This window comes from Cnephaeus nilssonii (assembly GCF_951640355.1).
Source record: "Cnephaeus nilssonii genome assembly, chromosome: 19".
Lineage (NCBI taxonomy): Eukaryota > Metazoa > Chordata > Mammalia > Chiroptera > Vespertilionidae > Cnephaeus > Cnephaeus nilssonii.
The window spans coordinates 31,000,332-31,013,684 of record NC_137090.1 but is presented as its reverse complement, the minus strand read 5'-3'; the positions used below and the strand labels follow the sequence as shown (position 1 = coordinate 31,013,684).

The 13,353-nt window shown below is 56.9% G+C and overlaps 1 protein-coding gene across 1 annotated transcript in view; it reads left to right on the top strand.

The window, feature by feature from the left end:
- RAB11FIP4 (RAB11 family interacting protein 4) overlaps positions 1–13,353 on the top strand; it is a gene marked incomplete at its 5' end in the record, with an annotated part of 105,464 nt that overhangs the window by 31,813 nt on the left and 60,298 nt on the right. The window contains one exon of the mRNA XM_079799242.1: positions 1,526–1,614. Coding sequence (XP_079655368.1) covers positions 1,526–1,614 — 89 coding nt within the window. The remainder of the gene's footprint in view (positions 1–1,525; positions 1,615–13,353) is intronic.

Genomic DNA, 13,353 nt, shown 5'->3' with positions numbered 1-13,353 from the left:
AATACAGTTCCTCATGTTGTGGTGACCCCCAACCATAAAACTATTTTCGTTGCTATTTCATAACTGTAATTTTGCTACTGTTAATGAATCGTAATGTAAATATCTGTGTTTTCCGATGGTCTTAAGGCGACCCCTGTGGAAGGGGTCGCGACCCACAGGTTGAGAACCGCTAGCAGGGTTCACCTAAGACCATCGGAAAACACAGATATTTACATTACGATTCATAACAGTAGCAAAATTACAGTTATGAAGTAGCAACGAAAATAATTTTATGGTTGGGGGTCACCACAACATGAGGAACTGTATTAAAGGGTCCTGGCATTAGGAAGGCTGAGAACCACTGTTCTAGAATCTAGATGACCAAACTCCCGAGGAGTTTCCCAGGACATGGGCCTTGCAGTTTTCACACCAGCAGTTCTGGGCAAAGCTGGGCAGAGCTGGGCACGCTAGCTCCCTCCGTCCCTCCTGAGTTTCCTTGATTTGTTTCCTGCCCCCTCTCTTTCCCTAAACTCCCCCAATTCTTCCTTTCCTCCAGGCCCCTCCCCTTTAATGGGGCAACATAAAATCCCTCTTTTTCCCCAGCGCAAAGGCCAGTTGTGAGAGACCCCAAAATACGATCTCAGAATGTGGCAGCCCTCCCCGCCGCCTAGAGAACGGAGCCTCAGTTTCCAGAGGGTGGGCTTGCGAAGGCCGCCCCCTGGCTGTGGAGAGAGCAGTTTACTTCCAGGAGTCCCGAGGCCTCCCGTTACCCACACTTCCCTGTCGGTGTGAATCCTCCTCTGGGGGGTGACCCCCGAGTTCTGGGCAGGTGGGACGGAAGCAGCAATAACTGCCACAGAGGTGAGGGGCAAAGGGAGTGAGCTGAGAAGTCGAGGGGACTGCACGCAGCAGGTAAAGCACTCTGAGTGGCGTTGTTTGAACCGTGGGTCCACCACCACCTGCACCTGTCATGTGCCCCTGCTGGGCTCTTTGCAAGTTTGACCTTCTTTGTCTGATATGATTTGGGGTCATCTGCTCAGGGACCTCGGAGGGAGGCCACCTGTGTAACTGAGTCAGCAGGAGGGGGAGCCTTCGTGAGGGGGGCCCTCTCCGAGACGTCTGGAGTTTGCAGGGCTGCAGAGGGCCTCAGCCTCAGGGTCAAGGGTGCATCCAGAGTCCCTGCAAGTCAGGCAGGCAGTTCTGTCTTACACCCCTTCCTCCAGGAAGGCCCCCTGGGTTCCCATTGCCCCCCGCTTGCCTTCCGCGTTTGGGAGTCTCCTCTCCGCGTATTCCCTGTCAGTGCTGGTCCCAGGGAAAGCACCTCTGGAGGGTGAGGGCTGTCCCAGCTCCCGCCGCGGGCCCTGGGCTGCCTTCTCCACAGCCGGGGTGTTCCAGCTCTGCCTTTGAGCGAGCCGCTGGTCTCCGGGAAACGCGGGCTCTCTGCCTTCCCGCAGCCCTTCCCCCGAAGGCCTGTTCATCGGAAGTAAAGCTGCCATGCCAGGCTGAGGCTCTGACCCCCACTGTCCGTCTGTCCGTCTGCCCACAGGCTGCGAGGAGCTGCTGAAGGACGTGCTGTCCATGGAGAGTGTAGGGACGCTGCCCTGCGCCCCGGAGATCCCAGACTGTGTGGAGCAGGTAAGAGCGGGCGGCCTCGGGCCCACCTCGCTGGGCTCGGGAGGAGTGGTGGCACCTTCGCAGCCCACCTGGCCCGCCGGCCCCTCTGGGCCTTCCTGCCTTGGCTTCACCGCTTTCATGTCTGGGGGCCCCGAGCCTCCTTTGAGGACCCTTTGGCTTCCAAGGCAAGAGATAGTTTTTGGAAGCAGAGCCAAGAAGCCCCTTGGGAAGCCACAGCAGAGAAGGTAGGGGCTGGGGTCCTCACAGAACACCTCGGCTCTCCCCTGTCCCAGGAGGGACAGTGACAGGCTCGGGGTTAACGGCAGGCAGGACGGCAGTCTTTGTCTTTTCCCCTGTGCCATACCCCCCTCAGCCAGCAGGTCCCTATAGGTTGTTTTTTCCCCCAAAAAAACAACCACCACCAGTTCCCCAATTCTCCGACACACCCGGGTGTCCAGCAATTCAGTTCAATTCTGACACTGTCCCCCCAGAGTTAGTACAGACCCAGGGCCAAGGGCTCAGCCCCACATGACGGCCCCACTTGGGGGCAGCCACCCATGGGGCACCCAGGCTACCTGTCCCCCTGCTGCTGCCTGCAAATGCGGGTTCACAGGTCACTAGAACAGCGGGCAGAACGCAGGGAAACACTGCACTCCTGTCGAATGAACTCAAAAGGAGTCAGGAGCCGTTGGCACGTGATAAAGTTTTTTTTTAAGGGTCTTTAGGGTTTGCAAACTGGAAATAACGTCTAGGCCAGTGGTCGGCAAGCTCATTAGTCAACAGAGCCAAAAAGCAACAGTACAACGATTGAAATTTCTTTTGAGAGCCAAATTTTTTAAACTTAAACTTCTTCTAACGCCACTTCTTCAAAATAGACTCGCCCAGGCCGTGGTATTTTGTGGAAGAGCCACATTCAAGGGGCCAAAGAGCCGCATGTGGCTCGCAAGCCGCAGTTTGCCGACCACTGGACTAGGCCATGCCCATAAGTGTTCTGAAGAAGGAAGGAGAGTGGAGAGTTCGTAAAGATTGCCTTTTTAACAAGAACCGGCCCAGCAGTCCTAGCCTCTGCCTTGGCCTGAGCTGTGATCCTCCAGATAAGGCACGTGAGGTGGTCTGGATGCGGGAACATTCCTTCCTTAGTCCTTCAGGAGATGATCAGAGGCTTATCTGGAAGGCTGATGTATGTCCAGGCACGGAGGCAGGACTGGAAAGTTCAGAAGTTTACGTTCCCAGGCCAGTTCAAACAAGAATAGGAGCGTTGCCTCGGGTCTCAGTGTATTTGATCTTCGTTAATTTAGCAGCTTGACTATAGTGACTCCATTTTATTTCTTCACTCTCTTCCTCATTATTATTGTCAGTTAGTGATAAAGGACAGAACTCAGGAACAGCCACATGGGAAGTCTGCATGGGGCCAGGTATGGGGGGTGGGGGTGGTAGGGAGACCCCGTGCCTTCTCCAGTACCCGCCTTCCCCATAAGCATGCTCGCCAGCCCGGAAGCTCTGCGAATCTTGAATCTCGTTGTACAAGAAGAGTTTTTATAACCCAATCTCCAGCAGAAGGGTTGCCTGTCCTTAAGGCAATATTGTTTTTCCAGAATACAAAATCTGGGGGCGACAGGAAAGCAAAGATCACGGCAGCCGAATTTCAGCACCCCCAGTGCTTCCCTCATGTCCTCTCTCAGGACTTCGCACGCGAATAGGTTTTCGTTCCTTTTGGGATAAGCCCCTTCTGCGTGAACTCTTTTCTGCCCTCCGTGTGGGTCTGGCCCTCCAGGTGGCCAGAGCCCAGCGAGATGGCAGTTGATCGCCAGACACGGTGGGCAGCCTTGTTCGTGAGCACCCAGTAGGACAGCCTGGTTGACCTGGGCTCTGTTCCTCACCATGGGCTTGCATGTGTGTGTGTGTGTGGGGGGGGGGGGGCAGTTCAAAGGTCAGCCTGCTGGTCCAGTGGGAGCCTGTGGTGATGGATCTTGACGGCCTAGAGGCCCCAGGCCCCGTGATGTGAATGATGTGAATGAATCCCCTTCTGCCTCAGGCTCCTATTAGGATGGTCTCTGGGCTCCATTTGGCTGAAGGCCAGGAGGGGGAGACCACAGCTGCTCCTCTGTGTGGGGAGCAGAGGGGGCTCGGCCTGGGACAGGCCATCAGGGCCCTGCTGTGTCCCAGCTGTCCCCTAGGGGTCAGCTTCAGACTGATGACAGCCTGGATCACTACTTTGGCTTCCCAGGAGCCACTGGGGGACGGAAATGTGAGAAGTGGGAGTGTGCAGGGATGACACATGATGGGACAGCAGCACCCCTTCCCCCGCCCCTCCCGCCCGCAGATGGGGCAAGGGACCGCTGATGTCACCACTGGATGAGGGTCGTAGTTAGAATAGGGAAATGCTTTCGTGTTGGCTGGTGGTAAACAGTAGCAAACCGGGCATCCTGGGGGCACCCTGCCCCACTCAGCCCTGTCCCCCGCCCTGTGAGCCCCCACGGGGGCGAGGGGAGGGCGGGCGGCTACACAGCAGGGGCTCTCAGTCTGCTGTCCAGCCTTGCAGGCCAATACGAGTCCATCCAAAGCAGGTGGCACCTGTGACCTGCCAGTTCTGGAACTTCCTGGATGCCACCCTCCCTGCCTGCGTCCCAGAGCCTGTGGGGCCCTGGTACAAAATGCCTCTTTGCGGGCTTGGTAAACCCATCTGTGGGGCAGGGTTTCCGATGCAGGGGGTTGGGGTGTGATCGGAGGGGATGCTGGGTGTCTCTGGGGTCCGTGGAGGGGTGTCCTGAGCCTTGGGTCCCAGGAAACGCCCTGGGAGTCCCTCTGAGGCTGGCCTGCTCAGCGGCTGCCCACGGGCCTTCTTTTCCGCAGCCCCAACCCGCATGGAGCGAGGGCATGGGCAGGCGGGGAGGGCCACCCCAGACCTCACAGGCGCGGCGGCAGTGAGGTGAAACCTGCCGCACACGTGCTGTAAGGTCCTGAGCCCTTGGTCATTCTCCCGCGTTTGCTGATTAGTGGGGAACCCCGTAAAACAAACAGGGCCGCCCGGCTGGTGTGGCTCAGTGCTTGAGCATCGACCTATGAACCAGGAGGTCAAGGTTCCATTTCTGGGTCAGGGCACATGCCCGGGTTGTGGGCTCGATCCCCAGTGGAGGGCATGCAGGAGGCAGCCGATCAGTGATTCTCGTCATAGATGTTTCTATCTCTCTCCCCTCTCCCTTCCTCTCTGAAACCAATAAAAATATATTTTTTAGGGAAAAAAACAAAACAAAACAGCCCTAGCCAGTTTGGCTCAGTGGATAGAGCATCGGCCTGCGGACCAAAGAGTCCCGGGTTGGATTCTGGTCAAGGGCACGTGCCTCGGTTGCAGGCTCCTCCCCGGCTGGGCCCTGGTTCAGGGCGTGTGCAGGAGGCAACCGATCGATGTGTTTCTCTCACATCGATATTTCCCTCTGTCTTTTCCTCTCTCTTCCACTCTCTCTAAAAATCAATGGGAAAATATCCTCGGGTGAGGATTAACAACAACAAAACAAACGAATAGGGCCGAACCACCTGCTCCTCCTGTGTAAGCGCCATCTCCGCAAATGGTGTCACCATCCATCCAGCCCCCAAGCCGGAAAGTCATCTTTGACCCCCCGCAGCCAGCCTGAATGCTCTGGTCCCCACCCCTTCCTCCCTCTCCCACTGCCACCTTCTGGCTGTCTTCATCACCCAGCCTTTCTCTCTCCACACCCACATTCCACAGTTGCCTCCGGATCTTCCTAAGGAGCTGCTCCGAGGATGTCACCACCCCTTCTTGGCCCCTCATCACCAAGGGGATGAAATCCATCTTCAGCTCCTACCATTTCTCACGGCACATCTCACACCCTGGAATTAGTAGCCCCCATCTGCTTCTTGTGTTTTGAAAAAGCTACGTTCTCTCTTGCCTCTGAGACTTTGAACAAGTTGTCTTTCTCCTGGATTGTTCTCCACCCACTGTCGCTGGGCGAACATCTGCTCATCATTTAAGTCTTACATAGGTACCTCTCCCTCCAGGAAGCCTGCCTTGGTTCCCTCTGTCCCAGCCTGCCCTCCATCCTGGAGGACGGCCTACGCTGAGTTTCCGGGGGGCCTGTGCCCTTTATCAGTGCCTTACCTCACCCTCCAGAATGGCTCCCCTTTCCACGGGGCCCCAGAAGGCGTCCTCTGGGGGGAGTGGTTTGGCATTTCAGGGCCCTGGCTTGAGGTGTGTGTCCCTTTGGAGCCTGGCTGCCGGGGTGCGCAGGTTCAGGGAGGGAGCATTCCTGGGGTCCAGTGAGCCATGGCTTTGCTCTTCCAGAGAGAGGCCCTGTAACGCCCACAGGGACTCGGTCAGCAGGGCCAGGGCGCTCCCTGTCAGAGCCCGAACGGGAATCTCAGTAGCGGGTTCCTCATCTGAGAGCCAGGCTCCCGCTGCCGGAGGGGCAGGGATGCAGAGCAGGTCACACTGACTTAGCAGAGACCTAGCAAATGTACTTTCCTCCAACTTTTTATTTAAATCCACTTTCAGGAAAGTTGTGAGAGAAGTACAGTGAGTACCCATATATCCGGCACCCTAGATTCACCCATTGTTAGCATATTGTTACTTCTTTCTTCCTCTGCAAATGTGTATGTTTTTACTTTTTTTTTTGCTGGTTCATTTGAATCATTTGAAAGTTAGCTGCAAACATTCTGACACTTTATTCTTAAAAAAACACACATATTTTTATTGATTTCAGAGAGGAAGGGAGAAGGGGAGAGAGACAGAAACATCACTGGTGAGAAAGAATCATTGGTTGGTTGCCTCCTGCATGCCCCCTACTGGCGATCGAGCCCACAATCCAGGCATGTGCCCTGACCAGGAATCGAACTGTGACCTCCTGGTTCATAGGTCAACACTCAACCATTGAGCCATGCCAGCTGGGCATGACACTTTATTCTTAAACACTTGTCCATTCCTAAGGGCAAGGATATCCTCCTGATACCATTATAATAATCTGGACAAAACCACAATACGGTTATCATTTGTGGAAAATTTAACATTGACTCTATACATTATCTATAATAATAAAAGCATAATATGCAAATCAACCGAACTGCTGAACAGCAGAACGACCGTCTGGACGACCACGCTATGACATGCACTGACACCAGGCCAGCCAAGGCAGGTGCAATGCGATTGGTCGGGGGGGCCCGCCATCACCCCACGATTCCCCTGCAGAGGGAGGCCCAGGACACCAGCCAGCAGGGCAATCAATGGGGGAGGGGGCTCCACGATTGCCCCAAAGAGGGAGGCCCAGGACACCCTCTGTAGGGCGATCTATGGGGGGGGGGGGCGGGGGGGGAGGCGGGCTCCACAATTGATCACCCCAAAGAGGGAGGCCCAGGCCACAGACCAGCAGGCTGTGGTGGGTGGGCGGGGCCTCCCTCTGCACAGTGATTGATGGCGGGGCTCCCAGACTGCGAGAGGGTGCAGGCCAGGCTGAGGGACTCGTCCTCACCCCCCGCCCAGTGCACTAATTTTGTGCACCGGGCCTCTAGTCTAATATAAAATCCATATCCAAGTTTTCCAATATTTTTATAGCTGTTTTTAAAATCTCAGATCCAATGCAGGGTCACATACTGCATTTAGTTGTCATGTCTCAGCTCCCCCTTTTTTCACCCTTAATGGCATCGACATTTTTTATTAATTCAAGACAGTTGCTTCAGAGAATGTCCCTCCGTTTGGATTTGTTCTTATTGCCTCAGAGTCCCCAGCTGCAAAGCAGCCAGCAAACAGGGTGTGAAAGAGCTCGGGGATCACCACGGGCAGAAGGGCTTGTCTGTGTGGAGCAGAGTGTCCACTCCTTGGCACCTGACCCCAGAAGGGGGAGGAGGCAGCAGGCCGTGGTCCTCGCTGCCTCTGAGAGCGTGCCGTGGGCTGTGTGAGTGTCTGGTCAACCCTGGCACCTGGGTAGCAGCATGAGGAGACGTGAGCCCTTGCTCCATAACCGTAGCCACATCATCCTCTCAAATCTTTGCACAGCTGCCCTCCCATCCTTCAAGTTTCAGCACAAATGTCACCTCCTCAGAGAAGCCCTCCCTGACTACCCATCTCAAGGCACCCCTCCATTCCCCATCCCCGTCACCGTCATAACACCCTGCACATTTCCTTCAGAGCATGCACAGTCTCAATCGTCTGGGTGTGTCTCGTCTGCCCCCCAGAACCCCCACTAGACTGTAGCTCCGTGCGTCAGGGACTTCGCCTGCCTCTGTCACGGCTGTGCCCTCCGCTCCCAGCTCAGGGCCTGGCACGGAGACACTGTGGGTACATACTTGCTGCACAGCAGATGGATGAATCTCAGATGTGGAGGCCTCCTCTGCCAGGGCGGGATGGGCAGGTTTTCTCCTGTCTGGGAGCAGCTGGGGGTCTCCCCCAGAGGCTATAAACACCACACTCTCAGCTTAGAAAGGAGCTGGAAGGGGGTGACCGGTTGCTCTGACTACCAGCTCCTGTGTGGCTGAATCCCTCGGGGGCTGACCCAAATGCAGAAGCTGACTCAGCAGGTCGAGGGTCAGGGCATCTCCTTCAGGCCCCCAGGTGGTGACCCTGCTGGTCGGGGCCCACAGAGCAGAGCTCTCAGTGACGGTGGGTCCTGCCCCAGCCCTCCCACAAATGCCACGGTGGGTCCTGCCCCAGCCCTCCCACAAATGCCACGGGAAGAGCTAGAGGGTCCCTCCCCCCAGTGGCCTCCTTCCCCTTCCTCCCGCCCTCCCCTCGCCTGCAAGAGCTGTTTCTAGCGGTGACTGTCACCTCCCCATGTGCGAGGACTGCTAGGTTTCTGTCTCCACATTTCGGCTACGGTGACAGACAGCACAGATTCGCTGCCAGAAGCTGCGCTTAGCCGCTTGCTCAGCTTCTGCTGTTTTTCCTTTTCGCTCCTCTCATTAAGGCCAACTCTTGGGGACGCTGTGTCTGCAACCTCAGGCCCAGCTGCCCCCCCCCCCCAGTGCAGGACGGGGCAGCTGGAACTGGCGCTGCCATCCAAACCTGGAGGCTGAGGGTTTTCCAAGCTTTGGATTAGGGAGTAGGCACGTATCGGCACGCCTGACTGGCCCACGAGGCAAAGGGTTCATTTAAACATGGGGAGAGCATGAGCTTTGGGGTCTGTGGGTCCTGGGTTTGAATCCTGACCCTGTCACTGGTCGGTGTGGCCACCTTTTGCAAACTACTTAACCTCTCTGAGCCTCACTTTCTCCCCCTGCTAAATGGAGTTGTAACTGGGGTCTTCTTCTCGGGGTTATTGCAAAAGTAGAAGGCATGGAAAGCACTCCGTGCAGTGCCTGGAAAATGCTGGAATCTCTCGTCACAATGCATCGATTGATTGTGAGACACATCGCGTAGATGGAGTGAATACCTTTTGCCCCAGAGTTGCCTTCCACACCTGCATCCTGCAACCCACCTGCTGCTCCGGCACAACCAGGAAATCCAGCCCCGGGCACATTCCCCGGAATTGGGCCCACCCCCGTGTTAACTATTCTCCAGGCAGGCAGGGCTGAGGGCGTGGCCTACCTGCTGCGCCTCAGGGAGAATGCTCAAGGGCTTTGTCAGAGGTGAGCAGCGGCTCCCACCCTGACCTTGGCTGCATTCCTGACAGTACCAGTGGCCGAGTAACAGAGACGCAGCGGAAAGTCTGATTCTGGAGACAGCACTCCCAGTGGGGTCCCAGGCCAGTTGCCCATCCTTCCTCCCCAAGCCTCTGTGATGACCAGCCTGGGCAGGAGCCCCTGCCTCCGTGCCTTGCCTGCCCCTCTGTACTTGCTCTCTGTCTCCAGCTGGACCGAGGGGGGGCTCTGTTAACCCCAGGGGCTGGGGAGCTGAGCATCTTCCCATCTCTGAGGCTGACTTTACACCTAGAACCCATTTCAGAACAGCCACCTTTACCGCACCCGGCCTGGTCTTCTTCCGGTGCGGTGTGACTTGGAACATTCTTGCTCTCCCTACGGGGATTTTTTTTTTCTTTCTTTCTTTCTTTTTAAATTGATTTCAGGAGGAGGGGAGAGGGAGAGAGAGATTGAAACATCAATGATGAGAGAGAATCATTGATCAGTTGCCTCTTGCATGTCCCCTACTGGGGATCGAAACCGCAACCTGGGCATGTGCCTCTGACCGGAATCAAACCTGAGATCCTTCAGCCCGCAGGCCGATACTCTAGCCACTGAGCCAAACCGGCTTGGGCTCCCACGGGGATTTCTAATCCAGGCTAAAAGGCCCCCTGAGACTTGTGGGAGGGCCAGCACCCAGCGGAGGCACTCGGGGGCCTTCAGGTGCTGCAGTGAGCGTCGCCTGAGGCTGGAGGCAGCCGCACCGGGTCCTGGATGGACAGGCAGAAACTCAGATACACGTGAGAGGGGAGAAAGTCGTCCGGGGCCGTGCTAACCGCATTCCTGTAGATTTTCCATCCCTGATATCGAGTTCCCTGTCACAGAACACTGTTTCCTTTCACCTTCTTGCAAAACCCTCTCCCTGGACAGACGTTTTGCTTTTATTTCCTTGTCTCGGCATAAGGCAACCCCACACAGAACATGTCCGCTTCCTTAAAACTGCTGTTGGAAATCGCATCCGATTTGCCGTCTTCGTGTACACTTCGATCCAATACATTCTTTTGGGGATTCTTACACCCAAACAAGGTCCCTCCTGGTGAGATTGTATCCTTTTCTCATTGGGTAAGAATTGGAGCACAACGATTCCTGGCTTCTTTATTGTCCGGGTAATTAGGAAACTTAGTGCCAATGGTGAATCGATAATTTTCCGTGTGGTTATCTGCCTCCGTTTTTCTGTATGGTTGATTTCATTAGTTCAACTGTGGATGTCTTCTTGGTAAATAATTTCACAGACGTCAACAACCACAAAACCGAGCGTGGGTGGTCAGGAGGGGCTATTTGAAAGGGTTAATCCAAGGAGGGGGTGCAGGAGGGAGGAGGCAGGGAAGGGAAGAGGGCAGGGAACGTGGGGACACGGCGAGCTTCTCCGGGGTTAGGCTAAAGCAGACTTTTACAGGGGAGAACAGACCAGCTGGGAGGAGCCGCGGGGGAAGGGGAGAGAAGGTGGCCTGGTCCGTGGAGCACCGGGCAGACCAGAGAAGACCTCCAGCCTGTGACAGAGAGCTGTGACGGAGAGCTGAAGGCTGGCTCAGGCAGGTTCACCGGCCTGAGGGAAGAGGGAAGTTTAACCCAAGTTTGGTTAACGAGCACTTTGTTCCACTTGGTTCGGGTAGGTGGCGGGGGCCAGCAGCTGGAGGAAAGAGTGGAATTCGGAGGGTGGGAAGTGTTTGTTCCTGGGTATCCCTTTCTCTGGACCGCACCCTCCCGGGGGCGGGGACCAGCTCATCCATTGCTCTGCCCCGCCGGGTCCTGGTCGGCCTGCGTGAGGGCCGTGCGTGCTGACGGGAGCAATGAGGCCCTTCCTGGGAGGTCCCACCCCCTCCCTGAGGGGTCCCGGCTTCTGGCTGTGACCCCCACCCCCTCCGTCAGGGGATTCTAGCTCTTCCCTAAGAGGGTCCCCAGCTCCCAGCCTGCCCTGCACCCCTTCTCTGCAGGGCCCTAGCACCCCCTCTCCTCTCTCTCCTCCAGAGGGCGCCCAACTCCAGGAAGCACGGCTGGTTCCCGCTCCCACCCCAGTCAGTTTTCCCGGGGCTGGGGCAGGGCAGGGTGGAGGAGAGGGTGAGGACAGACCCGGAGGGAACATGGGGCTGCAGCCCTGGGGGCGGAAGTGGGCAGGGCAGGGCCCCTTTTGCTGTTCCTGGGGCCTGACTGACTGCACCCTTGCTGTTGCTGGACCCTCTCTCTCACCTTGTCTCTCTATTTCTCTGCCTGGACCCTCCCTCTCACCTTGTCTCTCTATTTCTCTGCCTGGACCCTCTCTCTGTCTGTCTTCCTGTGTCTCTTTCTGACTCTCTCTCTCTCTCTCCTTGCCCCTGTTTCTGACTCCATCTCTGTGCCTGTCTGTCCAATCTTTCACCCTCCCCCTCCTCCCGCCCCCCATCTTTCTCTGGTCCCACTCCATCCCACCTCTCTCTGGCATTCTGATACCCCCAGTCCCAGCACAAGGAGGCCTTCCAGTTGGACCTAGGTCTCAGCAGGAGCCAGACACAAGGGCTGGGGGGGGGCGGGGAGGGACAGATGGAATGTCAGCCACGCACAGGTACTTACTTACCTTGTCAGATCTCTCCCATCACTACCCGCCTCCCATCCTGTCTACTTAGACCAGTGATGGGCAACCTTTTGAGCTTGGTGTGTCAAACTTTGCGAAAAAACTGAGTATAACTCGGGTAGTGTGTCACTTTGAGGAAAAAACATTATTTCGCAAATGTTTCATCCTCAGGAGCAGCAAATGTTTCATCCTCAGCATGCGGCCGCCTCAGCGGCTGCGTGTCATCAGAAATGGCTACGCGTGTCAGTGCTGACACGCGTGTCATAGGTTCGCCATCACTGACTTAGACTAACCCTGCCAGGTAGGTACTATTATGCCCATTTCACTGATGAGGGAGCTGAGGCTCAGACAGCAATGAAGTGGTTTGCCCAAGGTCTCAGGCCTACCGTGTGCAGAGCCAGGACTTGACGCTGCACCCGCCTGCCGCCAGGTAGCTCAGGCGGCCGGCTCCACGTCCACTTTTCCTGCCGCGCCTCAGTTCCCAGGCCTCTCCTCGGTGCCCTTACCCAGCAGCCTGGGAGAAAGGACCGGCCTCACTTGCCCCAAGGGGTGTGCATGGCGTCAGAGACAACTTATCGCGTCTGCGTTGCTGGAGGACAGCCTTTCACCCAAGGAAGAAAACCAAGTGTTCCCGGAGCAGTGTGAGGCCTGGGCTGGGGCTGGGAGCACAGGTCCCCAGCCTGTTCCCGCCAGCCCCTGGAGCCCTGAGCTTGGCAGTGACCTGGACATAGAGGGTCCTGAAGCCAAAGCCTGCGCTGGGTGGAGGGGCAGGTGGCAGAGCGCCCAGGGCGGGTGGTTGAAAGGTGTTCCTCAGAAGGGGGTCCTCTGCGAGGGAGTCTGAGAAATGCACCAAGGACCGATGAGCCCGCCTCTGGGCTGCAGGACTTCCGGGGCCTGTGCCCCTCTGCGCCCCCGCCCCCCATCCCCGGCCCCCCTCGCTGTCGCCTGCCTTCCTTGCTCCCGGAGCCCTCCCTGCACCCGCATCTTTGTTACAGAAATGCAGACGCCACCGGTCCTGTGGTAGCCCGGGGTGTGGTGGGGACGTCTTTGAGACATCGCTGCCCCTTGTCCTCAGAGGAAGCAGCCTGTGGCCCGGTGATAACAGTGGGGTTTGGTTAACAGCTGTTCCCCAGGGACCTACGGATGCGGCTCATCCACAGCCATGTGTGCCGGCCCCTTCCCTAGCCAGGGTCACCAGCGCCACCCCTCCCAGGGGCACGGCTCCTGTCGTCGCCCGCAGAACCGGCTCCCCTGGGAGTGGTGCGGGTGCAGCCTGTGCGGCCAGGCATGACGGTCCTCGTCCCAGCTGCTAGCATTGTCTGACTTCTGCAACAGCCTCTCTGCTGACTTCCGGTCTGATCTGCCCCCTGTGGTATCTCCTGCAGCCCTCCTGTGGGTCAGGTGTCCAGTCCTGCCTCGCCAGTGACCAGAGCAGTCCACAGGTGCCCTCCAGCTGTGCAGGGCCCGAGTGGAGTCCTGCCCTTGAGGTGGACCGGTCGTGTGGTCTTGGGCAAATCACTTCACCTCTCACTCTGGGGCCAATGTCCTCACCTGTAAAAAGAGGATAAAATATTTACCCACCAAGTTAT